Genomic DNA, 27,078 nt, shown 5'->3' on the forward strand with positions numbered 1-27,078 from the left:
ATTGCTCTCTGACAGACAGTCTCGTTAAAATGCTTTGTAGAGATCAGAAAGCCAGGCTGTTTGTAAAAATCCCTGTACTTATAATATGGTCGTATCTGTGCGGCATTAGTCCACATGCTTTTGGAATATTGCAACGATTCATAGGATTCTTCTGAATCACAGATAATGAGATTTACCAAAGGACTATTTTGATGTGCTAATGTTTCCACCAAGCCATTATTTTACATACTTGAGATTGGTCTTAAAATAAAGCACTGGAGGGAAGGCAATTTATATGTGCTATATGTTATGTGTGCCTTGAGCTGTGTATGACTGTTGGTAACACACATAAAAGTTGCTGGTGAACGCAGCAGGCCAGGCAGCATCTCTAGGAAGAGGTGCCTGGCCTGCTGCGTTCACCAGCAACTTTTATGTGTGTTGCTTGAATTTCCAGCATCCTCAGAATTCCTGTTGTTTATGACTGTTGGTATTGCGTTTTGCACTTTGACCCTGGAGTAACACTGTTTCGTTTGGCTGTATTCATGGGTATTCATGTATGGTTAAATCATAATTAAGCTTGAACTTGGACATGATTTTGTATTAAAGTTCCCCTTTGTTTTCCATTAGCAGACGTAGGGTATCTTTTCTTATTATTATAATATTTGGCTCTATTTTTGCTTATGCGCTTTACAGCAAAATGTGACTCCAAAATTCACTATTTTATTTTAGCTAAGTATTTGCGAATTTTATTTCTAGCATCAGATAAATATTTAAGTGTACACTGTTCGATTATATATTTTCTTCCGTCCCCAGTCACTGCATTAGCGAAGCTTCCATGATCTCTTTGTCCTCCTCTCCCAGGCAGTCCTCCAGTATCCCGACGTTCCGCACCACCCGCATGCAGTGACTGTTCATTTCCCACAATCCCGTATTTCGCAATCTAACCTGCTCGCTTCGGCTTCATTGACGGACATTAGAGACGACCAATTACATAGCCGTATTATGAGCGGCAGTCTGAAAACCTACCAGTCATAGAGGTCGAGAGGCTGGACTATCAAGTTCGGAGGAGCGGTAGGCCCACGCCAAAAGTCGAGTATTTAACTAAATTGCGGCGTGGTAGTCAGCAATAGAACTGTGAAATTCCCAGTGTTCGGATCTGATAGAATCGTACAGAATGGTGAGTCATCGCATGTGCAAAATACTTAAAATTGATAACTTTTCGTAACTGATTGCAGCACGTTAGTGAACTCTTAGGCCGAATGTGCTGTCTCACTTCATTTAGTTTCATTTTTGTTTCTGAAAAAACGTTCGGTGTATTTTATTGTGTGCGTTTAAGATCGCTTTAGCTTAGTAACTATTGATTTTAAGTTCACATGCATTTCTTCAGGATCTTAAAGACACGTCAGTTACAGTATTCTGAATTTTTACAATTTTAATACATCTTTTTCAGATCTTTCTCAATCTTTTGCTAATTTTTCTGATTCCTGTTCTATATTTGTGGAAGCTTGCCTAACGTCCTTGAACTATACCTTAACGTGTGTTTTTAGTAAATGTGTGTAGAGCGTTTGGTAGCTTTGGGCATGTACTCACTGGAATTTAGAAGAATGTGTGGGGATCTTATTCAAACCTACTGAATGTTGGAAAAAAACTAGATAGGGTGGATGTGGAGAGTATGTTTCTTATGGTGGGAGTATCCAGAACGAGAGGGCGCAGCCTCAAAATTGAGGGGCGACCTTCTAGAACAGAAGTAAGGAAGATTTTCTTTTTACCAGAGAGTAGTAAATCTGTGGAATGCTCTGCCACAAACAGCGGTGGAGGCCAAGACTCCGGGTATATTTAAGGCAGAAGTTGATCGTTTCCTGATTGGTCAGGGCATCAAAAGATATGGCCTCATTTTTACAACCAATCTGACTGCCTAATATGGGTGGCAATGGAGCTGAACTCTATTAAGAATTTCTGCATTTCCGCACTTCTTGGATCCGCACTCCCTTTTCTTATGCCTAAACCAATTGTTAATCCTGTTATCAGGCACACTCTGAGAGTATGGGCTCAGTTCAGAAAGTATAGTGGTCTCCATGGCTTCTCTCTTTCAGGTCCTATTCTATATAATCATCTCCTCCAGCCTTCTATACCTGATCCAACATTTCAAGATTGGTACAAAAAGGGCATCAGGAGCTTTAAAGATCTTTTTATAGAGAACTGTGCATCATTTGAACAACTGTCTTGCAAAGTTTAACCTACCCGACACTCATTTCTTCAGATATTTGCAAATTAGACATTTTATCAGCCCTTTGATATGACACTTCCCTGAGACACCCGACACATATGTCATTGATATGTTTCCCTGCATTAATCCATTGCACAAAGGTCTAATATAAGCTAGCGGTCCTGAGGCGAGCCCCCTTTGACAAAATTAAAACTGCCTGGGAGCAAGATCTAAATTTCTCACTGTCAGACGATGTATGGGATTCAGTTCTTAAGTTAGTTAACTCAACCTCTTTATGTGCCCGTCACTGCTTGTTGCAGTTCAAGGTCGTACACAGGGCCCATATGTCTAAAACTAAATTATCCTGCATTTACCCAGATGTTAATCCCTGCTGCGACAAATGCAAAAGGGACGAGGCTTCCCTTATTCACATGTACTGGACATGCCCTAGCTTGGAAAAATACTGGAAAGATGTTTTCCAAACTATCCCAAATACTTAATTATAATATGGAACCTAACCCTTTGATTGCTCTTTTTGGCGTCTCCGGAGAGGGCGACTCTCACCTACGTCCAACCAAACGTCGCACGCTGTCTTTTGCTTCTCTGTTTGCCAGGCGCTCAGTCTTGCTCAGGTGGAGGGATGCTGCCCTGTCCACCCATGCTTAGTGGCTCAGGGACATCATGTCCAATCTACACCTTGAGAAGATCCATTATTCAATTCTCAACTCGGACATAAAGTTCCAAAAGGTGCGGGGACCCTCCCTTGAATATGTTCAGAATTCCCAGCCAAACTAAAGGTCCTTTCCTCTGCACATAAATCCCTGACCTCCAGCATTTCCCAGTAAAATTCTACGGACCCAGACTTGGAAACATACAACAGTCTATGTATTAGGAAAATACACCTTCTCTACACCAATGAAGCTCTGTGGGGACAAAGGTTCTGTTTAACCCTTTTTGCTAATGCACCGATGGCTTGGAGATGGGGATTGGGAGGGGCAGGTTGGGGCAGGGAGACAACCGAAGCATGATTGTACTATGGGTGCATCTCTTTCGTAGATGTGAATTGTACATTTGTTATGAACTGCACAAACTTCCTTGGTACTATGCAACAAAAAAACCAGCATAGTACCAAGGGCTGATAGGGTCTATTTCGCACTGTATTTCTATAAATAAATATTGTGTCACATGCAGGCAAAAGGATTAATTTAATTAAGCAAATTATACTTAATTAAATTAATCCTTTTGCCTGCATGTGGTCCATATCCCTTCATTCTCTGCATATTCATAGGCCTACCTAAAAACACTCTTAAACACATCTATTGTATCTGCCTGCACCATCACCCATGGCAGTGCATTCCAGGTACCCATCACTGTGTGCGTGTGTGTTAAATAAAAACTTGCCCTGTGCATCTTCATTGAAATTTCCTTTCCCCTTCCTCACCTTAAGCACATGACTTCTAGTATTAGACATTTTGACCTTGGGAATAAAGATCCTGGCTGTCCAATCTAAGCCTCTCATAATTTTAGAAGCTGTCAGGCTCCTCTCAGCCTCCACCGTTCTAGAGAAACAACCCTACTTTGCCCAGCCTCTCCTTGCAGCACTTGCCTTTTAATCCTCGTTAACCTCTTCTGCACCCTGAAGCCTCCATATCCTTTGTAAATTGGGTGACCAGAACTTAATGCAATACTCCAGATATGGTCTAACCAGAGCTTAATAAAGCTGCAACATAACTTCCTGACTTTTGAAGTCTTGATGTTGGATTTTACAGAATGCCTCTAGTAAATGTTTTTCAAGAAAGTATTTTTTATTACTGGTTTATTATTGTTACATATACTGAGGTATAGTGAAAAACATTTTCATATGCCATCCATACAGATCATTTCAGCTCATTAAGGTAGTACAAAGGAAGAGCAATAACAGAATGCAGAATAAACTGTTACAGAGAAAGTGCAGGCAGACAATAAGGTGCAAAGCTATAATGAGGAAGTTGATGAGGTCAGGAATTGATCCCATCGTGGTAGCGGACCATTCATCTTATAATATTGGGTTAGAAGTTGTCCTTGAACCTGGTACGTTTTAGGCTTTTGTTTCTTCTGCCTTGTGAGAGGGGTGAGAAGAGAGAATGCCCAGAGTCTAGGAGTCCTGAAGTGTGGACTGAGCCCATAGAGGGGAAGCTGGTTTTCATGATGTGCTCAGCTCTGCCCCCAACTTACTGCTGTTTCTTATAGCTCCAGGCAGAGCAGTTGCTGTACCGTGATGGATCATGATAGGATGCTCTCTTGGTGCATTGATAAAAATTAGTGTGGATCAAAGGGTACATACCAAATTTCTCTAGCCTTCTGGGGCACTTTCTTGGTCATGGAATCTACATGAGTTTTTAAGTTAACTACAGAATTTAATTGACGTATTATTAGTCCATGCAAGCAATACGTTTCACTGTTTCAGTGCACGTCTGATAAATGTCACATCTTTATTAATCTGTAATAAAATATCTAATCTTTATTAATCTTAATCATAGTTTGTTCCTAATTTGTATATTTCTTGTTTCTCCCCATAGTCTCACATGTCCTATAATGGAGGGGCTGTTATGGCCATGAGAGGCAAGGATTGTGTGGCAATAGCTGCTGACCGGCGGTTTGGAATTCAAGCACAGATGGTCACAACTGACTTCCAGAAAATCTTTCCAATGGGTGAGAGGTTGTACATTGGACTGGCAGGTCTTGCCACAGACGTACAGACTGTGTAAGTACAATACAAGATACACATGATGCATAGGTTGTCAGATTTAAGTCTGCTGGACAATAAAAATATTGTCAACAAAAGATAGTACCTTTTGAGTGGAGGAAAAGAAAGTTGGGAGGATGGTGGAGAGATTTTTCCGAGTGACGTAAAGTTTAGGGTCCCCATCTCTGATCAGGGCAGCACAGTGGACACAACTCAGCATATTACAGAAACCAGCCAATCTTTCTATGGACTCTGGACTCTATCTATAATTTTCACTGCCTCAGGAAAGCACCCAGCATAATCAAAGGTTCCACTCACCCCAGACATTCTCTTGTCTTCCAATTGCACTTGTTGTTATGTTCTCACTGCTCCAGTGAACCAGATTTGTTCCTGACTTCCCTTGCTGTCTGTGCAGAGTGCATTTTCTCCCTGATTCCATCCGTGTATTCCCTGATGCTCTCTACACCCCAATTCTGATAACATGGTTGGTGCATTAATTTTACTGCTGCAGAATTAGCCCTGATATTGGTAAGTGGCATCATACACTCTCAGTTCTATCAACAAACTCCAAACCCTGGGCTTCTGTACCTCCCTTTGGAACAGGATCTTTTACTTCCTCATCAGGAGACTACAGTCAGTGTACATCAGAAATAACATCTCCTTGTGACAATCAACACTGTTGCACCACAAACAACAAATTTCACAGCATATACCAGTGATGTTAACCCTGTTTCTGGCATGCCAGAGAGAATAAAATGCAGCATTAAGAGAAAATAAGAGTGAATGGGACTAATGTGTTTACTCTACTGAGAGTCAGCACAGACCTGATAGGCCGAATAGCCACCTCCTGGAGTGTAATGAGTACGCTAATTAGAAGTTCAAAGTAAATTTATTATCGTCATATACAACTCTGAAATTTATTTTATTACAAGCATTCACAGTAAATACAAGAAACACAGTAGAATCATTGAAAGTCTTGAGCTCACGTATACAGCTAGGGTGCCTAAGACTTTTGTATAGTGTACTGTGGTAATTTTATGTATTACACTGTACTGTTGCCGCAAAAAAAAAAACAAACTTCATGACGTGTGAGTGATGATAACTTGATTCTGATGTGGGTCTCTGTTGTGGACTGAGAGTGGGAAGGGGGCAGGGAGAGAGGAATCATGGTTGGGAAAGGGGGAAGGGAGAGGGGAGAGACTTTGCATACAAAGTCGCCAAGAGTAGTGAGAAACTGCAAGATTGGGAAAACTTTAAAAAGCAACAAAGAACCACGAGCAATAAGGAAAGAAGCTAGATTATGAAAATAAACTATTGGATACTGTTGCGGGGGATGACTTACCTGGGACTAGCTGCAGTAGCCGGATCTCTGGCACTGAGTCTGGCTCTGCAGTGCAGAAGGGAGGGGGGAAAAAGAGGAGAGCGGTAGTGATAGGGGACTCAATAGTTAGTGGTGCAGATAGAAGGTTCTGTGGTCGTGACAGAGAATCCAGGATGGTTTGTTGCCTCCCAGGTGCCAGGGTCAAGGATGTCTCTGATCGATTGCATGACATTCTGAAGTGGGAGGGTGATCAGCCAGATGTCGTGGTGCACATCGGTACCAATGACATAGCAAGGAAGAGTGAAGAGGTCTGGACAGTGAGTATAGAGAGCTTGGTAGGAAGTTGAAAAGCAGGACCTCAAGGGTGGTAATCTCAGGATTGCTACCTGTGCTACGTGCCAGTGAGGGTAAGAATAGGATGCTCTGGAGGAGGAACAAGTGGCTGAGGAACTGGTGTAGGGGGCAGGGTTTCAGATTTCAGGATCATTGGGACCTCTTCTGGGGCAGGTGGGATATGGTCTGTGTGCAGGTCAGTGGGATTAGGCAGAAAATGGTTCGGCACAGCCAAGAAGGGCCAAAGGGCCTGTTTCTGTGCTATAGTTTCTATGGTTCTATGGTTAAACTAGCACAAAATATAAAAACGGATAGTAAAAATTTTTATAATTGTATAAAGAGGAAAAGGTTGGCTAAAATGAATGTGGGTCCCTTGGAGGACGAGAAGGGGAAATTGATATTAGGTAATGAAGAAATGGCAGAGACTTTGGATGACTCTTTTGTGTCAGTCTTCATGGTGGAGGACACATCTAACATGCCAAAGAAAGACATTATGGATGCAATGGGAGGTGAGGACCTCGGTACAATAGCTATCACTAAAGGGGTAGTGCTGAGCAAACTTGTGGCCCTAAAGATATGCAAGTGTCCTGGTCCTGATGGAATGCATCCCAGGGTTCTGAAAGAAATGGCAGAAGTTATAGTAGGGGCTTTGGTGATAATTTACCAAAATTCTCTGCACTCTTCAGCAGAGCAGGTCCCAGTGGATTGGAAGAGGGTGAATGTCACGCTGCTGTTCAAAAAAGGATGTAGGCAAAAGGCAGGTAACTATAGACCAGTTAGTTTGACATCTGTAGTTAGGAAAATGTTTGAAACTGTCATTAAAGAAGAAATGGCGAGGCATCTGGAAGGAAGTGGATCCATCAGGCAGATACAGCATGGATTCAGCAAGGCAGGTCCAGTTTGACAAACTTACAGGAGTTCTTTGAGGATATAATGAGCCCAGTGGATAGAGGGGAACAGATGGACATTATTTACTTGGATTTCCAGAAGGCGTTCGATAAGGTGCTGCCTAAAAGTCTTAAGATAAGGATGCAGAGAGTTTGGAGTGATGTATTAGCATGAAGAGATAGAACTAATAGAAAGCAGAGATTTGGGATACATGGGTGTTGACTTTGGTTGGCAATCAGTGGTGAGCGGTGTGCCGCAGGGCTGGTACTGGGCACACAACTGTTCACTGATCTGGAAGAGGGGTGCACAAGATACAGAGAGTCTGCAGAGAGATATAGATAGGTTAAGTGAGTGGGCAAGGGTCTGGCAGATGGAGTACAATGTTGGTAAATGCAAGGTCATCCACTTTGGAAGGGAAAATGAAAGGGCAGATTATTTTTTTAAATGGTAAAAAGCTTCTGCTGTGCAGAGGGACTTGGGAGTGCTTGTGCATGAATCGCAAAAGGTTGGTTTGCAGGTGCAGCAGGCTATCAAGAAGGCAAATGAAACGTTGGCTTTCATTGCTAGAGGGATTGAATTTAAGAGCAGGGAGGTTATGCTGCAACTCTACAGGGTACTGGTGAGGCTGCATCTGGAGTACTGCGTGCAGTTCTGGTCTCATTACTTGAGGAATCTCTTACTAACTCTTCCTTACTTGAGGAATCTCTTACAAACTCTTCCTTCAGTTAGTCCTGACGAAGGGTCTTGGCCTGAAACGTTGACTGTACCTCTTCCTAGAGATGCTGCCTGGCCTGCTGCATTCACCAGCAACTTTGATGTGTGAAATTATAGGCTAGTTAGCCTAACCTCAGTGGTTGGGAAAGTGTTGGAGTCTATTATTAAGGATGAGGTTTCGGGGTACTTGGAGACTAATGATAAAGTAGGTCAAAGTCAGCGTGGTTTCTAAAAAGGGGAAATCTTGCCTGTTCTTCTAGGAAGTAAGCAGGGTGGACAAAGGCAGGGCAGTGGATGTCATTTACTTTTCAAAATACAGTGTTGGGAAATGTACGATAATGCATTTTTGGTAAAAGGAATAATAGTGCAGACTAGTATCTAAATGGGAAAAAGGTTCAAAAATCAAAGGTGCAGAGGGACCAGTGAGTCCTTGTGCAAGATGCCCAGAAGGTTAATTTACAGATTGAGTCTGTGATAAAGAAGGGAAGTGCAGTGTTGGCATTTATTTCAAGGGGAATAGAATATAAAAGCAAGGAGATAATGCTGAGGCTTTATAAGACACTAGTTAGGCCACACCTGGTATATTGTCAACAGTTTTGGGCCCCATATCTCAGAAAGGATGTGTTGTCATTGGAGAGAGTCCAGAGGAGGTTCACGAGGATTATTCCAGGAACGAAGGGGTTGACATATGAGAAGCATTTGGCAGCTTTGGGCCTGTACTTACTGGAATTCAGAAGAATGTGTGGGGATCTCATTGAAATCTACCAAATGTTGAAAGGACTAGATAGGGTGGATGTGGAGAGGATGTTTCCTATGGTGGGGGTATCCAGAACTAGAGGGCACAGCTTCAAAATTGAAGGACAACCTTTTAGAAGAGAGATGAGGAGGAATTTTTTTAGCCGGAGAGTAGTAACTCTGTGGAGTGCTCTGCCACAGACTGCAGTGGAGGCCAAGTCTGTGGGTATATTTAAGGTGGAAATTGTTTCCTGATCGGTCAGGGCATCAAAAGATATGGTGAGAAGGCAGGTGTATATGGGGTCGAGTGGGATCCAGGATCAGCCATGATGAAATGGCAGAACAGACTCAATGGGCTGAATGGCCTAATTCTGCTCCTATGTCTTATGGTCTTGTATGTGCCTGAGACCTTTGCATAGTACTGTATCTTCTTGTACTTTATCTCTGTTGTACCTCTTAAGGAAATAGCTGAGCCTCTTTCTGGTGCTAGGGTCTCCTTCTGTTTAGAGAAGCTCTTGGAACGTGAGGCCTCAATTGTCACAACATCAATTGCAATGTGGACCAGGATGAGAGCTGATCGGGAATCTTCCATAATCTCAACATCTGAGCTGGCGGTGTCTTGTATGTTGTTGGAGACTTGGCTTGTTCCATTTCCCTCACTTAGCCGCATATATTGTGTGTTCTGACAACAGGTACTACAGTACTTCATGAGTTTCTGATAATATAGAATCAAAAGACTTGTCTTCTATTATGAGCTGAAACAGTCCACTACTCTCAATCACTCTCCAATTTTGTTTTCTAGTTCACAGCGTCTTAAATTCAGGTTGAACCTCTATGAACTAAAAGAAGGCAGACAGATCAAACCAAAAACATTTATGAGCATGGTCTCCAATCTGCTTTACGAACGACGGTAAGTTAAATACTCCAACCCTGTTGTGAAGTGTCTGCATTTATGCTGTGTGATTTTTATCCTGAAATGTTGTGTTGCGTGGCCAAGCTGAACACTTGCAAACTGATTTTTCAATTGGAGTTTGTCACTGTTAACCGTTCCATAGGTTCTAGTTATATTAGTGTGAATTGAACACACTGCTTGGCACTTTGTTGCATCAGGAGAGAGCACCTTTAAATATGCAGACAAGAACTCTTATTGAGGAACTTGGGAATTAACTGACTGCAGTTTGAGCAGAAAACTGAGGATTACAGTTAACTGAATAAGAGCTGCAGCAGTTTCCTTTGCAAATGACAGGTAAATTAATTGTCCGAGTGTGGCCTGTTCTTCACATTAAACAGCTGTGCACTATTAGCTTAGAGTTACTGACAACTTGTTCTACTGTTAAATGAATAGCTTAACTTGGCATTCTTTAAATGTTTTGTCATTTGCCTTCCAAGTATCATATAAATAAATCAGTAAATAACAGGATTTTTGCTATTTGCCAAGCCCGGCCTTAACTGTGGTGACTCGTATACAGAGAGTGGTGAATCTGTGGAATTTGTTGCCACAGGTGACTGTGGAGGCCAAGTCATTGGGTATATTTTAAGGCAGAGGTTGATGATAAGTTCTTGAAAAAGTTGAGTGTGAAGGGATACAAGGGTAAGGCAGGAGATTGGGGCTGAGAGGGAAGTGGATCAACCATAATGAAATGGCGGAGCAGACTTCATGGGCCAAATAGGCTGATTCTGCTCCTATATCTTATGGTTATTTGAGAGAACAGTTTTATAAGATCCAGACCAAGTAAGGACAACCAAGTTCCTTCCCTAAAGGGCATTAATCAGTCTGTTCTGGCAGTCTGTTGATTTTGTGGTTGCCTTTCTTTTCATGCTAGTTTCAAAGTCAAAGCAGAGTTTGTTGTATGCACAGATGAAATGAAAATTTTATGTACAGCAGCATCTAGGCACATGGCAAAATTCACAGGAAAAACATTAACATAAATTGTACACAATTTTTACAAGAAGAGAAAATAAACAAAGTCCATTTTATTGCAAGGTGGTTGAAGGGATCATAGTGTTGCTAAACTCTACTGACTAGGGTTTTGCTGGCTGGTTCAAAAACTGAATGATTAAAGGAAAGTAGCTGTTCTTGAACCTGGTGGTGTGGGACATCAGGCTTCTGCACCTCCTGTCCATTGGTAACTGAAAAGATAGATGGCCTGGATGCTGGGGATCTTTGATAGATGTTGTCTTCATGAGATGGTGCTGTTTGTAGATACTACCAATAGTAGGGAGGGCTGCACCTATAATGTATTGGTCAAGGTCCACTGCTCTCTCAGGCTTCTTACTTTCCTTTGTAGTCATCTGACGGTACGTACATAGTGGTATGCAAAGCTTTGGGCACCCCTGGTCATAATTTCTGTTACTGTGAATAGTTAAGTGAGCAGAAGATGAACTGATCTCCAAAAGTCATAAAGTTAAAGATGAAACATTCTTTTCAACATTTTAAGCAAGATTAGTGTATTATTTTTGTTTTGCATAATTTTAGAGTGGGGGGGAAAAGGAAAGGAGCACCATGCAAAGGTTTGGGCACCCCAAGAGATTTGAGCTCTCAGATAACTTTTACCATTGTCTCAGACCTTAATTAGCTTGTTAGAGCTATGGCTTGTTCACAGTCGTCATTAGGAAAGGCCAGGTGATGCAAATTTCAAAGCTTTATAAATACCCTGACTCTTCAAACCTTGTCCCAACAATCAGCAGCCGTGGGCTCCTCTAAGCAGCTGCCTAGCACTCTGAAAATTAAATTAAATGATGCCCACAAAGCAGGAGAAGGCTATAAGAAGATAGCAAAGCGTTTTCAGGTAGCCGTTTCCTCAGTTCGTAATGTAATTAAGAAATGGCAGTTAACAGGAACGGTGGAGGTCAAGTTGAGGTCTGGAAGACCAAGAAAACTTTCCGAGAGAGCTGCTCGTAGGATTGCTAGAAAGGCAAATCAAAACCCCTGTTTGACTGCAAAGGACCTTCAGGAAGACTTAGCAGACTCTGGAGTGGTGGTGCACTGTTCTACTGTGCAGTGACACCTGCACAAATATGACCTTCACGGAAGAGTCATCAGAAGAAAACCTTTTCTGCGTCCTCACCACAAAATTCAGCGTCAGAAGTTTGCAAAGGGACACCTAAACAAGCCTGATGCATTTTGGAAACAAGTCCTGTGGACTGATGAAGTTAAAATAGAACTTTTTGGCCAGAATGAGCAAAGGTATGTTTGGAGAAAAAAGGGTGCAGAATTTCACGAAAAGAACACCTCCCCAACTGTTAAGTATGGGGGTGGATCGATCATACTTTGGGCTTGTGTTGCAGCCAGTGGCACGGGGAACATTTCACTGGTAGAGGGAAGAATGAATTCAATTAAATACCAGCAAATTCTGGAAGCAAACATCACACTGTCTGTAAAAAAAAAAAGCTGAAGATGAAAAGAGGATGGTTTCTACAACAGGATAATGATCCTAAACACACCTGAGAATCCACAATGGACTACCTCAAGAGGCGCAAGCTGAAGGTTTTGCCATGGCTCTCACAGTCCCCCAACCTAAACATCATCGAGAATCAGTGGATAGACCTGAAAAAGAGCAGTGCATGCAAGATGGCCCGAGAATCTCACAGAACTAGGAGCCTTTTGCAAGGAAGAATGGGCAGAACAAGAATTGAAAGACTCTTAGCTGGCTACAGAAAGCATTTACAAGCTGTGATACTTGCCAAAGGGGGTGTTACTAAGTACTGACCATGCAGGGTGCCCAAACTTTTGCTTCGGGCCCTTTTCCTTTTTTGTTATTTTGAAACTGTAAAAGATGGAAATAAAATAATCTTGCTTAAAATATTAAAGAAATGTGTCATCTTTAACTGTATGCCTTTTGGAAATCATGTCATCTTTTACTTGCTTAGCTATTCACAGTAACAGAAATTTTGACCAAGGGTGCCCAAACTTTTACATGCCGCTGTATACAACCAAATGAAACAGTGTTCCACTGGACCACAGTGTATTAACGAAACATGTATTGTACACAGCGCACAAAAATAAATTAATAAAATATAATTCAAAGTGCATGTAGTGACAGCACAGGGAAGCGATAAACAGTCTGGTAAATAACTCGCTGTCCTAGTGACAAGTTCTCGGTGGCGACAGGGTATTCATTAGTCTCTTAGTCTGAGGGAAGAAGCTGTTCCCCAGTCTGACAGTCCTGGTCCTGATGCTTCTGTACCTCCTTCCAGATGGTAGTGGGTTGGGTGGTAGGGATCCTCAACGTCTGCAGCACTTCTGGTCAATGTCACAAATTGAGGGGAGGGAGACCCCAGTGATCCTCTTGGCAGTTTCTATTTTCCTCTGTAGGATCTTGCGGTCTGATGCCTTGCAGCTTCCATACTGCACAATGATGCTGCTAGACAGGACGCTCCCGATGGTGTTCCTGTAGAAAATTGTTAGAATGGAGGCGGGGAGCCTTGCACACTTCTACAGCTGTAGAGGGCACGTGGTTGGGGTACATATAAAGCAAAGGTTGATTGGTTCTTGATTCATAAGGGTTTCAAAGGTCGCAGGGAGAATGAGGTTGAGAATGATAATAAATCAGCCATGATGGAATGGTGGAGCAGATTCAGTGGGTGGAGTGACCTAATTCTGCTCCGATGTCCCTCTGTCACACAGGAAAACCTATATACGTACTTTGAAACATTGAGTTGTGAGCTCTATCCTTTGCTCAAGCACTTTTACAATATTATGTTCTTGTGCTGATCCATGCCCTCCGATCATCACTTTTTGAGGCTCAGTCAGCATTAGATTTAATATCACTGGCATATGTCATGAAATTTGTTCTTTTGCAGCAGCAGTACATTGCAGTACATAATAACAATAAAACTATAAATGACAATAAAATATAAAAAATAACTAGTGCAAAAAGAGAGCAAAAAATATTGAGGTAGTGTACATGGGTTCATTGTCCATTCAGAATTCTAATGGCAGATGGGAAGAAGCTGTTCCTGAAACATTGAGTATGTGTTTTAAGGCTCCTGTGCTACCTCCTTGATGGTAGCAATGAGAAAAGGGTATGTCCTGGTGGGGGTTGATATGATGTGTTTTTGTGGCATCGCCTTTGGTAATGTCCTCTGTGCTGAGGAGGCTCGTGCCCATGATGGAGCTGACCGAGTTTGTAACTTTCTAGTCGTTTCTTTCCTTTAAAGTAAATGCAATTAAGCCTACTGGTCCTTTCACAGTTTTCCAGCTTTCTCTGTCTGCCCTCCACGGTGGGGATTCCTTATTCTGTTTTCTACGTATGATTCTGACTCCCAACCTGTTGAGCTACTGTTCTGAGTCCCAGCTACTGACTCACTAGTTGAAAACCTCCCAAGTACCACTCAAACTTCTCAAACTTTTCAGTGACTAGTTCCTAGAATGCAATAACCTTTTATGATTTGAGACTATAGGACCATAAGAGACAAGCAGAATTCGGCCATTCAACCTAGCGAGTCTGCGCCTCCATTCCATCACGGCTGATTTAATATCCTTCTAAACCCTATTCTCCTGCCTTTTCCCTGTAATCTTTGACACCCTGACTAATCAAGGACCAATTAACTTCTACTTTAAATATTTTGCCATTTGGGTTTAGAGCTGGTTTGCCTTTAGAAGACAGAGGGTAGTGGTCGAAGGGATTTATTTTAGCTGGAGGTCTGTGATTAGTGGTGTTCTGCAGGAATCTGTACTGAGACCTTTGCTGTTTGTGATGTATATAAATCACCTGTATGAAATGTAGGTTGGTGAGTTAGTAAGTTTGCAGATAATATGAAGGTTGGTGGTGGTGTGGCTAGTGTAGAAGACTGCCAAATATGGCAGGATATAGATCAATTACAGATATGGGCGGAGAACTGGTAGATGGAGTTTAAACTGGTCAAATGTGAATCGTTACACCTTGGTAGGTTAAATGTAAAGAGACAGTACACTGTTAGGCAAGAATCATAAGTGTTGATAAACGGAGGGATCTTGGGTTACAAGTTCATAGCTCCTTGAAAGTGGCTTATGTTGGTTAAGAAGGTACATGGCATGTTTGTTGTTATTAGTTGAGGCAATGTTTTCAAAACTCAGGAAGTTATGTTGCAGCTTTAAAGAACTCTAGATTAGCCAGATCTGGAGTATTGCATACAGTTCTGTTCACCCCATTATAGGAAGGATTCAAAGCTTTGGAGAAGATGTTCACCAGGATGTTGCCTGGATTAGAGAGCGTGCGCAATAACTAGCGGTTGGACAAACTTGGGTTGTTTTCTCTGGAGTGGTGGAAGATGAGGGGAGATCTGATAGAGTGTAGACAGACAGCGTCTTTTTCCAAGTGTTGAAATGTCTAGAAGATGTGTATTTAAGGTGAGAGGGGGTAATTTCAAAGGATGTGAGGGGCAAGATTATATTTTTAGAGTGCTGGGTGCCTGGAATTCACTGCCTGGCGTAGTGCTAGAGGCAGATACATTAGGGACTTTTAAGAGTCATTTAGATAGGCACATGAATGTGAGGAAAATGGAAGGATGTGGACATTGTGTAAGCAGAAGAGATTAGGTTAGCTGGCCATTTAATTACTAATTTGTTTTGGTTCAGCACAACATTGTGGCCCAAAGGGCCTATTCCTGTACTGTACTGATTGTTCTATGTTCTAATATACCCAGTGATGGCCTCCACAGCTATCTGTGGCAATGAATTCCACAGACTCTTTCCCCCCCCGGCTAAGAAATTCATCCTCATCTCTGTTCCAAATGGACATCTCTATTCTAAGGCCTAGACTTTCCCCACGATAGGATACATCATCTGTACATCCATTCTATATAGGCCTTTCAATATTTGATAGTTTCAATGAGATCGCACCCCCCCGGGCTGGACTCCTCCAATGCCAGCGCATCTATTAGATAAGGGACCCACTTGATCAGTGAATTCATTATTACTTCTCACACTTATAGATTTGGTCCATACTACGTCGAGCCAGTAATTGCGGGACTTGATCCAAAGACCTATCAACCGTTTATCTGTTCACTGGACTTGATTGGCTGCCCGATGGAGACTGAAGACTTTGTGGTCAGTGGAACATGCGCAGAACAAATGTACGGCATGTGCGAGTCCCTCTGGGAACCAGACATGGTAAGTTCTTTCTGAATTATGGCTTTGACACATGCGCCTGTTTATTACCTCAGGTAAACATAAATTCTACTAGTTTCATTTGCTGCTTAAGAACCACAAAAATATATATTTATTTTTGGTCTCTTTCTGACTTTCACCCTGGTGGTATATCTTTTTAGTTAAGCAATATGGGTTCAGTTCAGAAACAGCAGCATTGAGTTATCAACTGCATTGTTTCCTGTGTTATGTTGTCATTTTTTGTGCCCTTTTGCAAGAGATTAATTGAAAGCAAGCCTCTTGGATTAAAGGGGCAGTGTGGAGTAGACCCTTCCTGCCCTTCGAGCCACGGTGGCCAGCAATCCCCTGACTTAACCCTAGCCTAATCACAGGACAATTTACAATGGCCAATTAACCTACCAACCAGTTGATCTTTGGACAGTGGGAGGAAACCAGAGCACTGGGGGAACCCCATGCAGTCATGGTGAGAACATACAAACACCTTACAGGCAGTGACGAGAATTGAACCCTGGTCGCTAGTACTGTAAAGCATTGTGCTAACTATTCTATTGTGCCACCCCAATCTTAGCCCCCCCATCGTCAAAAATATCTGCATACAAAAATCCAATGTGGCACTAAGCTAACTTGACTCGGGGATCAGATAAGAATCTTTAATGGTGTCCAATGGTGGTGAAGGCAGATACATTGGGGACATTTAGGAAACTCTTAGATTGGCACTGGATGATAGAAAAATGGAGGGCTATGTAGCAGAAAAGGGTTAGATTAATTGTAGAGTAGGTTAAAAGGTCAGTACAACATCCTGGCCAAAGGACCTGTAGTGTTCTATGTGATTTTAGCATAGGAGCTACATTGGTTGAGGAAGGAAGTTTGGGTTCTTTAAACACAGTTACTTCGTGTACAGGACTGTCATTCTTGATCATGCTCAGTGGTGTGGATAGTGTTGTAGGTTACAATGAGACATTGATAGAATGTAGAGCTGGGCTGGGAAGCAGCAGATGGAGTTCATCCCTAAAAAGTATGAAGTGATACATATTTGGAAGGTCGAACTTTAAGGCAGAGTACAAGGTTAATGGCAGGATTCTTAGAGGTGTGGAGGGACAGAGGGATCTTGGAGTCCACGTCCATAGATCCCTCAAAAGTTTCCATGCAAGTTGATAAGATGGTTAAGAAGGCCTTCGTTAATCAGGGGATTAAGTTCAAGAACTGCAAGATAATATTGTGGCTCTATAAAACTCTGGCTAAACCCCACTTGGAGTTCAGTTCTGATCACCACATTATAGAAAGCTTTAGAGAGGGTACAGGGGAGATTTGCCAGGATGCTGCCTGGATCAGAGAGCATATCCTATGAGGATAGATTGAACGGCTAGGGCTTTTCTCTTTGGAGGAAAGGGGGATTGGAAGTGACTTCATAGGGTTGTATAAGATAGAGCAGACAGCCAGTGCTTTTATTCCCAGGATGGAAGTGGCTAATACGAGGGGGCATAATTTTAAAGTGATTGGATGACAGTATAGGAGGTGGTGTTAGTTTTTTTTTACAGAGAGTGGTGGATGCATGGAACATGCTGCCAGAGGTCATGGTAGATGCAGATATTTTAGGGACATTTAAGAGACTTAGCCCACCATTTTTCTTTCATCCATGTGCCTACGTGGGAGGGAAGGATTAGATTGATCTTAGAGTACATTAAATGGTCAGCACAACATTGTGGGCTGAATGGCCTTTACAGTGCCATTCTATGTTCTATAACCCAGCTTGGAAGACCTGTAATCCCATGAGAATGGCTGCATATATAGCTTTCACTTAAAGTGCTTGTGAGGCCTTTGACTCTAATACTTTGTTCAGTATGTCTTCCACACTGCTTCACTGGAGCTCTATCCCATACAAGCCTCCAGTACTGAGAAGTAAGCTTGATTTCCCGGGGGGGGGGGGGGGGTCGCAAAGTGAGTGGCATTTATACTGATTCCTGGTAGCAAGTCAAAAGTGACATTGTTCATCCTTTATTTTTCTTGGTAGACTACTAAATTCACACTTCAATTTCCAGGAACCAGAAGATCTGTTTGAAACCATTTCTCAGGCTATGCTGAATGCAGTGGATAGAGATGCTGTGTCTGGGATGGGTGTCATCGTGCATATCATGTAAGTGTAGAACATTTTTTCAAGCTGGCAGAATCCCATTTTTTCTGCAAACAAACTCCCTGTGAGGGCTGTCATAAAGTTAGCTAACTGATCTTAAGTTGACAGGGATGTTGTTGACACTTGAGGACCTGAGTTAGGGAAAAGGTTGAACAGGTTCGGACTTTATTCCCTGGACCATAGGAGATATGAGGGGAGATTAGATAGAAGTATACCAAATTATGAGGGGTATAGATAGGGTAAAGGCAAGCAAGTTATTCTCACTGAGGTAGGGTGAGACTAGAACTCAAGGTCATAGGTTAAGGCTGAAAGGTGAAATGTTTAAGGGGCACATGGGGTGGAGGGGAGCTGCTTCACTCAGGTTGGTGAGAGAATGGAGCGAGCTGCCAGCAGAAGTGGTGGATGCGGGTTTGATTTCACCACTTAAGAGAAATTTGGTAAGGTACATGGATGTGGAGGGCTATGGTCTGGCACGTTGATGAGACCAGGCAGAATAATAGTTTGGTATGGGCTAGATGGGCCAAAGAGCCTGTTTCTGCACTGTAGTGCTCTATATTCTAAAGTAGCAGACAAAGGAAATTTCAGTGGGCTTTCAGCAGAGGTCATTATACTATTAGATGCTACGACATGGTGCTAGATCATGAAATGCATGTAGTGCAACATTGAATTGAATTGACTTTATTTACTTTATACTTTATGGTCACCAAACAATTGATACTAGAACGTATAATCATCACAGCAATATTTGATTCTGCGCTTCACAGTCCCTGGATTACAAATATTAAATACTAAAAATAGTAAAAATTAGTAACTATTAAAAATTTAAATTATAAATCATAAATAGAAAATAGAAAAATGGAAAGTAAGGTAGTGCAAAAAAACCGATAGGCAGGTCAGGATATTTGGAGGGTACGGCCCAGATCCGGGTCAGGATCCGTTCAGCAGTCTTATCACAGTTGGAAAGAAGCTGTTCCCAAATCTGGCCGTACCAGTCTTCAAGCTCCTGAGCCTTCTCCAGGAGGGAAGAGGGACGAAAAGATAGATAGATAGATATACTTTATTAATCCCGAGGGAAATTAGGTTTCGTTACAGCCGCACCAACCAAGAATAGATCGTAAATATAGCAAGACAAAAAACCCCAACAATCAAACACCAAAATGCAAACTATGCCAGATGGAAAATACATCCAGGACCAGTCTATTGGCTCAGGGTGTCTGACCCTCCATGGGAGGAGCTGCACGTTCGATGGCCACAGGCAGGAACGACCTCCCGTGCCGCCAAGTGTTGTATCACGGTGGAATGTGGCCGAAGTCCAACAGTAAAAAGTTCAATATCCAGTCTGCAAACACGTTCCTCGATCGTAATATACCCCGGATTGCACCATCTGTTGTTAACCAGAACAGTAAGCACCCAATTCCTTTACGCTTACCGCTCTCAGTGCACTTCTGGTCAGCCGGAACAGTATTACCCACTGAACTCCTCTTCTCCAAAAGTCTCTGTTGTCTCGACCCGGTCCTCTTTCCTCGGCTTTGTGATCCCCCTCTGTGTGTTTTCCTCCGGATTTCAGCAGGGGTGTCTGCCACTCTGCTCGCTAAACTGGCCGGCATTAGCTGGTCCCTGGAATACACAATGCAACTTTGCTTCTGTCCCGCGTGTCGGGATGTAACCATTTCCAGCGCTAAAAAAAACCCAAATAAAACACTCTCTATCAGCATGTTAGAGAGGGTGCAGCTTCGATGTGTTACCGTGAGGGAAAAAGAAATACAAAAAATAACGTTAGTTTAAAAAGTAAGAAGAAGAAAGTAAGAATAGATCGGAATGGCTGTACCAGGCTGCATGCACGACCGGCGCTTGCGCACTTATTTATGTTGGCTGGGTGGGTCGTGTCCTTGATTATCCTGGCAGCACTGCTCCGACAGCATGCGGTGTAAAGTGAGCCCAAGGACAGAAGATTGGTTTGTGTGATGTGCTGCGCCGTGTTCACGATCTTCTGCAGCTTCTTCCGGTCTTGGACAGGACAACTTCCATACCAGGTTGTGATGCACCCTAGAAGAATGCTTTCTACGGTGCATCTATAAAAATTAGTGAGGGTTTTAGGGGACAGGCCAAATTTCTTCAGTTTTCTCAGGAAGTAAAGGTGCTGGTGGGCCTTCTTGGCAGTGAACTCTGCTTGGTTGGACCAAGTCAGGTCATTTGTGATATTGACCCAGAGGAACTTAAAGCTTTTGACCTGTTCCAATGTAAGTTGGGTCGTGTGGTCCACTACTCCTTCTGAAGTCAACAACCAATTCCTTCGTCTTGCTGACGTTGAGGGATAGGTTATTATCTTCACACCATGCCACCAGGTTCTTAATTTCCTCTCTGTACTCAAACTCCTCATTACCTGAGATACGGCCTACAATTGTTGTGTCATCAGCAAACTTGCATATTGAGTTCGATAGAAACTTGGCTACACAATCATGGGTGTACAGTGAGTACAGCAGGGGGCTGAGTACACAGCCTTGTGGGGCACCGGTGCTCAGAGTGATTGTAGAGGAGAGCTTGTCCCCTATTTTTACAGCCTGGGTCCTGTCTGTGAGGAAGTTGAATATCCAGCTGCAGATCTGAGTACTAAGGCCCAGTTTCCAGAGCTTAGGAATCAGTTTATTTAGAATGATGATATTAAAGGCAGAGCTGTAGTCAACGAAAAGGAGCCTTACATATGTGTCTTTATTCTCCAGGTGTTCTAAGGAGGAATGTAGGGCCAGAGAGATGGCATCTGCCGTTGACCCGTTTCTTACATCCTTCACATACATAAGTTAAAATCTTTACGTTATGTCTCCATCTAAATGTGCAATCAAAGCAATTTATAATTTATATTAAATAGGACAGTCAATGTAACATAGAAATACACTCAGATCAGCGTGAGTTAATCAGTCTGATGGCCTGTTGGAAGGAGCTGTCCTGGAGCCTGTTGGTCCTGGCTTTTATGCTGTGGTACCGTTTCCCAGATGGTAGGAACTGTAATAGATTGTGGTTGGGGTGACTCAGGTCCCTAATGATCCATGTTGCACGGGGAGTCGGTTAAAATTCCATGGGTGGACTGGCCTGGTAATAAATATCCCTTAGACTTAAGGCCCAAATGGGAGATTTTATCATGCTGCTCTCTGTTCATTTCTGTAAAATTAGGAAAATATTATTACCTCGAAACAGCAAGCCAATTGGTCAAGTGATTACAAAGTTCAAGTCGAAGTAAAATTTTATTACATACATGTTACCTTATACTACCTTGCTATTCACTTTCTTGCAGGCTTGCACAGGAAAATAAGAAATAGAATTGATGAAAAATTATACATGATCAAAGACTGACAAACAATATTACAAAACATATTTAAATAGTTTCATCTCTCAATCCTGTGAAACACTAAAGCAACATTTCTTGGAGATGTTATTCTCCTAGATCTTTGATACAGGGTGTGTTAGCTCAGCACTGTCATGATCTTTGATACAGGGTGTGTTAGCTCAGAGCACTGTCATGATCTTTGATACAGGGTATGTTAGCTCAGCACTGTCATGATCTTTGCTATAGGGTGTGTTAGCTCAGCACTGTCATGATCTTTGATACAGGGTGTGTTAGCTCAGAGCACTGTCATGATCTTTGATACAGGGTATGTTAGCTCAGCACTGTCATGATCTTTGATACAGGGTGTGTTAGCTCAGCACTGTCATGATCTTTGATACAGGGTGTGTTAGCTCAGCACTGTCATGATCTTTGATACAGAGTGTGTTAGCTCAGCACTGTCATGATCTTTGATACAGGGTGTGTTAGCTCAGCACTGTCATGATCTTTGATACAGGGTGTGTTAGCTCAGCACTGTCATGATCTTTGATACAGGGTGTGTTAGCTCAGCACTGTCATGCCAGGGCCATGGTCACTTCTGCTGACCCTCATCCAGTTCAAGAGTTTGAATTTGGTTCTTTGCTGTAACATCCATGTTCTGTAGTTGGCACAGATAGAATTGTTTAAATGACAAAGTTTTAACTTGGGTGGAACAAGCATGGGTGCTAGGGGAGAACAATTTTGTAAATTGCCAGTGAAAGCGGCCACTTAACACTCAGTGCATGTTTTGACCATGAAAGTGCTGTCCCCTTCCTTGTCCCATTTCTCATAAAACATGTCTCCCTTTCCAAAACTGCTGTTACCAAAAAATTCCAAGTCAAAACCACTTAACACAGAGTCCAAATCAGAATCAGATTTATGGCAGATGTATAACAGGGAATTTGCTGTTTTGTGGCAGTAATGGTGTGTTCATGGCCTGTTACAAAATCTGATGATGGAGGGGAAAAAGATGTTTTTAAAATGTTGAGTGTGTCTTCGAGCTTCTGTACCTTCTCTAATGGTAGTAACGAGTAGTAGCAATATAAATCTTCCTTTCAGGTACAAGGACACAAAAAAAAGTGATTCATCTGTGGATGATGAGGGGTTTTTGGTTTACCTTTTAACTGGTTTGGCACAACATTGTAGGGTGAAGTGTCTGTTCTATGTTCTGTGTTCTAAATAGTTGTAAATCTAATAAAAAGAAATATAAAGATGTGTGAAGTAACAGTAGACCTGGGGATCTGGAATATTTTTACAACGAAGCAAATGAGGACCAAGGAAAGTCAAGATTTGATATGAGAGAGAGAAAAAGAAACTTAAGAGCTTTGAAGGTACACGAAAATCACCAACAAGGGCAAGTGTGGGGCCCTTACAGATAGAGAAAGGCAAATTATAATGGCAAATAAGAATTAGCAGAAAAAATTAACAATTACTCACAAAGAGCATGTATATAACCTGCCAGATAGATTGAGAAATCAGGTCTAGCAAATGTGAGGGATTGAAAGAACTAATTTGTAATTAAGCACGTACAAGAGAAGTTGTGAGCTTGAAAATATAAATTCCAGGGACTTGATGGGATGCACATCAGAGTTTTCAAATAGTGGCTTTGGAAGTGGTGAACACTCTGGTTATCATCTTCCATATGTTCTATAGATTCAGAAATTGTTCCCAAGGATTGGAAAGGAGCAAATGTAACCCCACTATGTAAGAAAGAAAGGGGAGGGAGATCATAGAGAGCTACTAACCTGTTAGCCTTGGATCTATTGGTAGACGAAATGCTACTGTTACTTCACACATCTTTATACACATTAAAGGAATAGTAGTATTGAAGAGAGCCAACATTGTGAAATAAACTTTGGTTGGCACAACATTGTGGGCTGGAGGGCCTGTAATGTTCTATGTTCTAAATTGTTTGGTTAATCATCAAGAGTTCTGTGAGGATGCTAAGAGTAGAATAGATAATGGCTGTGGTATCTTTGGACTTTCAAGAACTAGAGGGCATATGTATAAGAGGAGAGGCAGAAAAATTAATAGCAATTTGAGGGGCAATTTTTTTCACACAAGGTTGTCCAGAGAATGTGCCTGAAGCAGGTACAGTAACAACCTTTAAAAGACAGTTTTATAAATATGTGGATAGGAGAGGTTTAGAGGTTCTAGCTTGGGATGAGGTGGGCTAAAAGAATGTTTCAGGATAACAGTGCAAATGGGCTTAGCTTGGATGGGCGTCTTGGTCTGTATGGACCCGTCGGTCTGAAGAGCCTGTTTCAGTGTTGAATGACTCTTAACAGAGGCTCAAAATTAGTTAGCAAGGTTTGAGCACTCAGAATTGAGCGTTGGTGGTTGGGTAGAAAGCAAAGAGTGGGAATAAATAGACTTTTCTCAGGTTGGTGGTCTTTGACTATTGGGATAGTGCAGGGATTAGTGCTCCAAATATACCTCCTCATTTAGGCTCAGAGGACCAAATTTCATATTTCCAAGTTTAATGATACAAAAATAGATGAGATTTTATGCATAGAAGAGAAGAAAAAGAGGCTTCAAGAAGAAATGGACATGCTGAAAGTATCCTATTTTGGTCTGGTGTGTGTGATTCCCAGTTAGGTCGGTATGGATGAGTTAACTGTCTCTCCATTTTAATTAGGGATAATGACAAATTCAGGCAGTGCACATCCGTGAGTATACTGCATATTTAAAACTTACATAAAACATCTATCTCTTTTCTTTGGTTATCTGTACATGGTTCCTTGGTTAAGAGTTCATAAGGGATCTGGGAACACAGATCCATAATTGATTGAAAGTGGTGGCACAGATAGATAGGGTCACAAACAAAGCTTTTGGCACATCAGCCTTCATAAATCAAAGTATTAGAGATAGGAGATGGGATGTTATGTTGAAGTTGTATAAGATGTTGGTGAGGCCTAATTTGGAGTATTGTGTGCAGTTTTGGTCACCTACCTACAGGAAAGAGGTAAGTAAGTTTGGAAGAGTACAGAGAAAATTTATGTGGGAAAATTATGGATAGCCTGAGTTCCTTGAATGAAGAAGACTGAGAGGAGATTTGATAGGTACAAAATTATGAAGGGTGTAGATAGGGTAAATGCAAGCAGGCATTTCCCACTGAGGTTGGGTGGAATGGCAACTGGAAGTCATGGGTTAAGGGTGAAAGGTGATAAGTTTAAAGGGAACATAAGAGGAAACTTTCACTCAATGGGTCATGAGAGTGCGGAACGAGCTGCCAGCACAACTGGTGCATGCAAGCTCAATTTCAACCTACATATGGATGGCATGGGTATGGAGGCTATGATTCAGGTGCAGGTCAAAGGGATTAAATGGGACTGCATGGACTAGATGGGCTAAGAGGCCTGTTTGTGTTGTACTTTTCTGTGACTGATTCTATAATATAACTGGAGGTCATTGTAATCATTTCAGTTGTTGTTATATTCCACTGTCTGACGTACATTCTTTTTTGCAGTGAAAAGGACAAGATTACTACTAGAACGCTGAAGGCTCGCATGGATTAAAGACTTGCCTTCAGTAAACTTTGCAATGCAGCCATTTGTTTAAATATGTAATTTCCCTTCCCCTGCACTGAATCAGCTGTAGTATCAGGCGAGAGTCGGTTGAAACCAATAACTTGAACTGTAAATCTTTCATATTCTATCTGCTCTGAGTATCATGTGTAATTTAAACAAATAAATTTGGTCTACAAACAAGATTGATTGTAAGCACAGAATAATTTTATTTCTGTTACAAACAGCAAGAAATGTGTTGTCATGTATGTTGATTTAATTTACAAAGCAAATGTGATTTTTATTGAATAGGTGGGGGGAAGGGAAATCGCACATTGAATCATTCTCACAAGGAATCTCTTCTGATAAATAATTTTTTTTAAATGATCTTGTTCTATAAACTGGACCACCCACACAGTCACTAACAAAATATCAATCTCCAGACTGCAATGCAATAGCTTCCATTTGGATCTTTGAATTACAAAAATTCTCACTGAGAAATGCAGAGATGCTCTTCTGCACATCACTGTTGTACTGCATGGCTGTTTGAGTTACTGTCACCTTCCTGTCGGCTTGAACCAGTCTGACCATTCTCCTCTGAGCTCTGTCATTGACAAGGCATTTTCACCCACAGAACTGCTGATCACTGGATGTTGGTCTTTTTCGCACCATTGTCTAATCTCTAGAGACTGTTGTGTGCGAAAACCCCAGTTTCTGAGATCCTCAAACTAAGGTAAGGACATGTTTGGCACAGCTTTGTGGGCTGAAGGGCCTGTATTGTGTTGTAGGTTTTCTATTTTTCACCCCATCTGGCACCAACAATCATTCCACAGTCAAAGTCACTTAGATCACACACAAAATGCTTGAGGAACTCAGCAGCCAGAGGAAACCCATGTGGTCATAGGGAGAACACACAAACTCCTTGCAGGCAGCAGTGGGAATTGAACCCAGGTCGCTGGTATGGTAAAGCATTGTGCTAACCACTACACTACTGCGCCACCCCCAATGTCAAAATGGAGAATAGAACTTGCTGTGCAAAGCAAAAATAGGAAAAAAGATTGGTTTTATCAGTAATATCCTTGTTACAGCTGGAAGAAATCATTAACCTACCATTGAAAGCAGTTTTAAATGTTAAATTTAAAATTCATTCATTTTAAATGTAGAGTTTGTTCACATGCCATTACTGTCAATTAGTGGTTAAATAAATCATTGAATGATCTAAATAGATGCATACTAACAGACCCTACTGGCTTACCTCATCCATGATGTCGATCTGCACTAATCACGTTTGTCTGCCTTCAGCTTGTATCCATATTAAAATACCTTTTCAGCATTGTAATTGCATCTGCCTGCATCACCACTTCTGGCTGGTTGTTTCAGACACAGTCCACACCATGTGAAAAACTTAACCCTTAGATCTCTAAATTTTTCTCATGACATCTAAAGTATGTGACCTCTTGTTCCAGATTCCCCTGCCCATTATAATTGTAATAATGCCTCAAAATTTTTGAAAGGACAGGCCAGTAGGCAGAGGGGGTGGAATGGCTCTTAGTAAAAAATCAAATCACTAGAAAGAAGTGACATAGGATCAGAAGGTGTAGCATAATGGGTTGAGCTAAGAAACTGCATAGGTAAAAAGACCCTGATGCAAGTTGTATACTGACCTCCAAACAGTAGCAAAGATGTGGTTTACAAATTACGATGGGAGATAGAAAAGCATATCAAAAGGGCAATGTTACAACAGTCTTGAGGGATTTCAATATACAGGAAGATTGGGAAAATAAGCTTGGTGTGGGATCTCAAGAGGGGGAGTTTGTAGAATGCCTACGAGATGATGTTTTAGAGCAGCTTGTCGTAGAGCCCAAGAAGGGATCAGCTGTTCTGGATTGGGTAGTGTGAAATGAACCAAAATTGAATTAGAGGGATTAAGGTAAAGAAACCCTGAGGAGACAGTGATCATAATATGATAGAATTCATCCTGCAGTTTGAGAGGGAGAAGCTAAAATCAGATATAGCAGTATTGCAGTGGAGTGAATTACAGAGGCATGGGAGAGGAGCTGGACAAAATTGATTTGAAGAGAACAGCAGCAGG

General features: G+C 41.9%; 1 protein-coding gene across 1 annotated transcript; it reads left to right on the forward strand.

Moving 5' to 3' along the window:
* Nucleotides 1-997: 997 nt before the first annotated feature.
* On the forward strand, nucleotides 998-25,204 carry LOC134340102 (proteasome subunit beta type-3). The gene is made up of 6 exons (XM_063036941.1): nucleotides 998-1,156; nucleotides 4,744-4,928; nucleotides 9,704-9,811; nucleotides 15,817-15,994; nucleotides 18,031-18,125; nucleotides 24,950-25,204. The coding sequence occupies exons 1-6, from the start codon at nucleotides 1,154-1,156 to the stop codon at nucleotides 24,996-24,998; spliced, it is 618 nt and encodes a 205-aa protein (XP_062893011.1). The 5' UTR covers nucleotides 998-1,153; the 3' UTR covers nucleotides 24,999-25,204.
* The last annotated feature ends 1,874 nt before the right edge of the window (nucleotides 25,205-27,078 follow it).

This window comes from Mobula hypostoma, chromosome X1 (assembly GCF_963921235.1).
Source record: "Mobula hypostoma chromosome X1, sMobHyp1.1, whole genome shotgun sequence".
In the NCBI taxonomy this organism is placed as follows: domain Eukaryota; kingdom Metazoa; phylum Chordata; class Chondrichthyes; order Myliobatiformes; family Myliobatidae; genus Mobula; species Mobula hypostoma.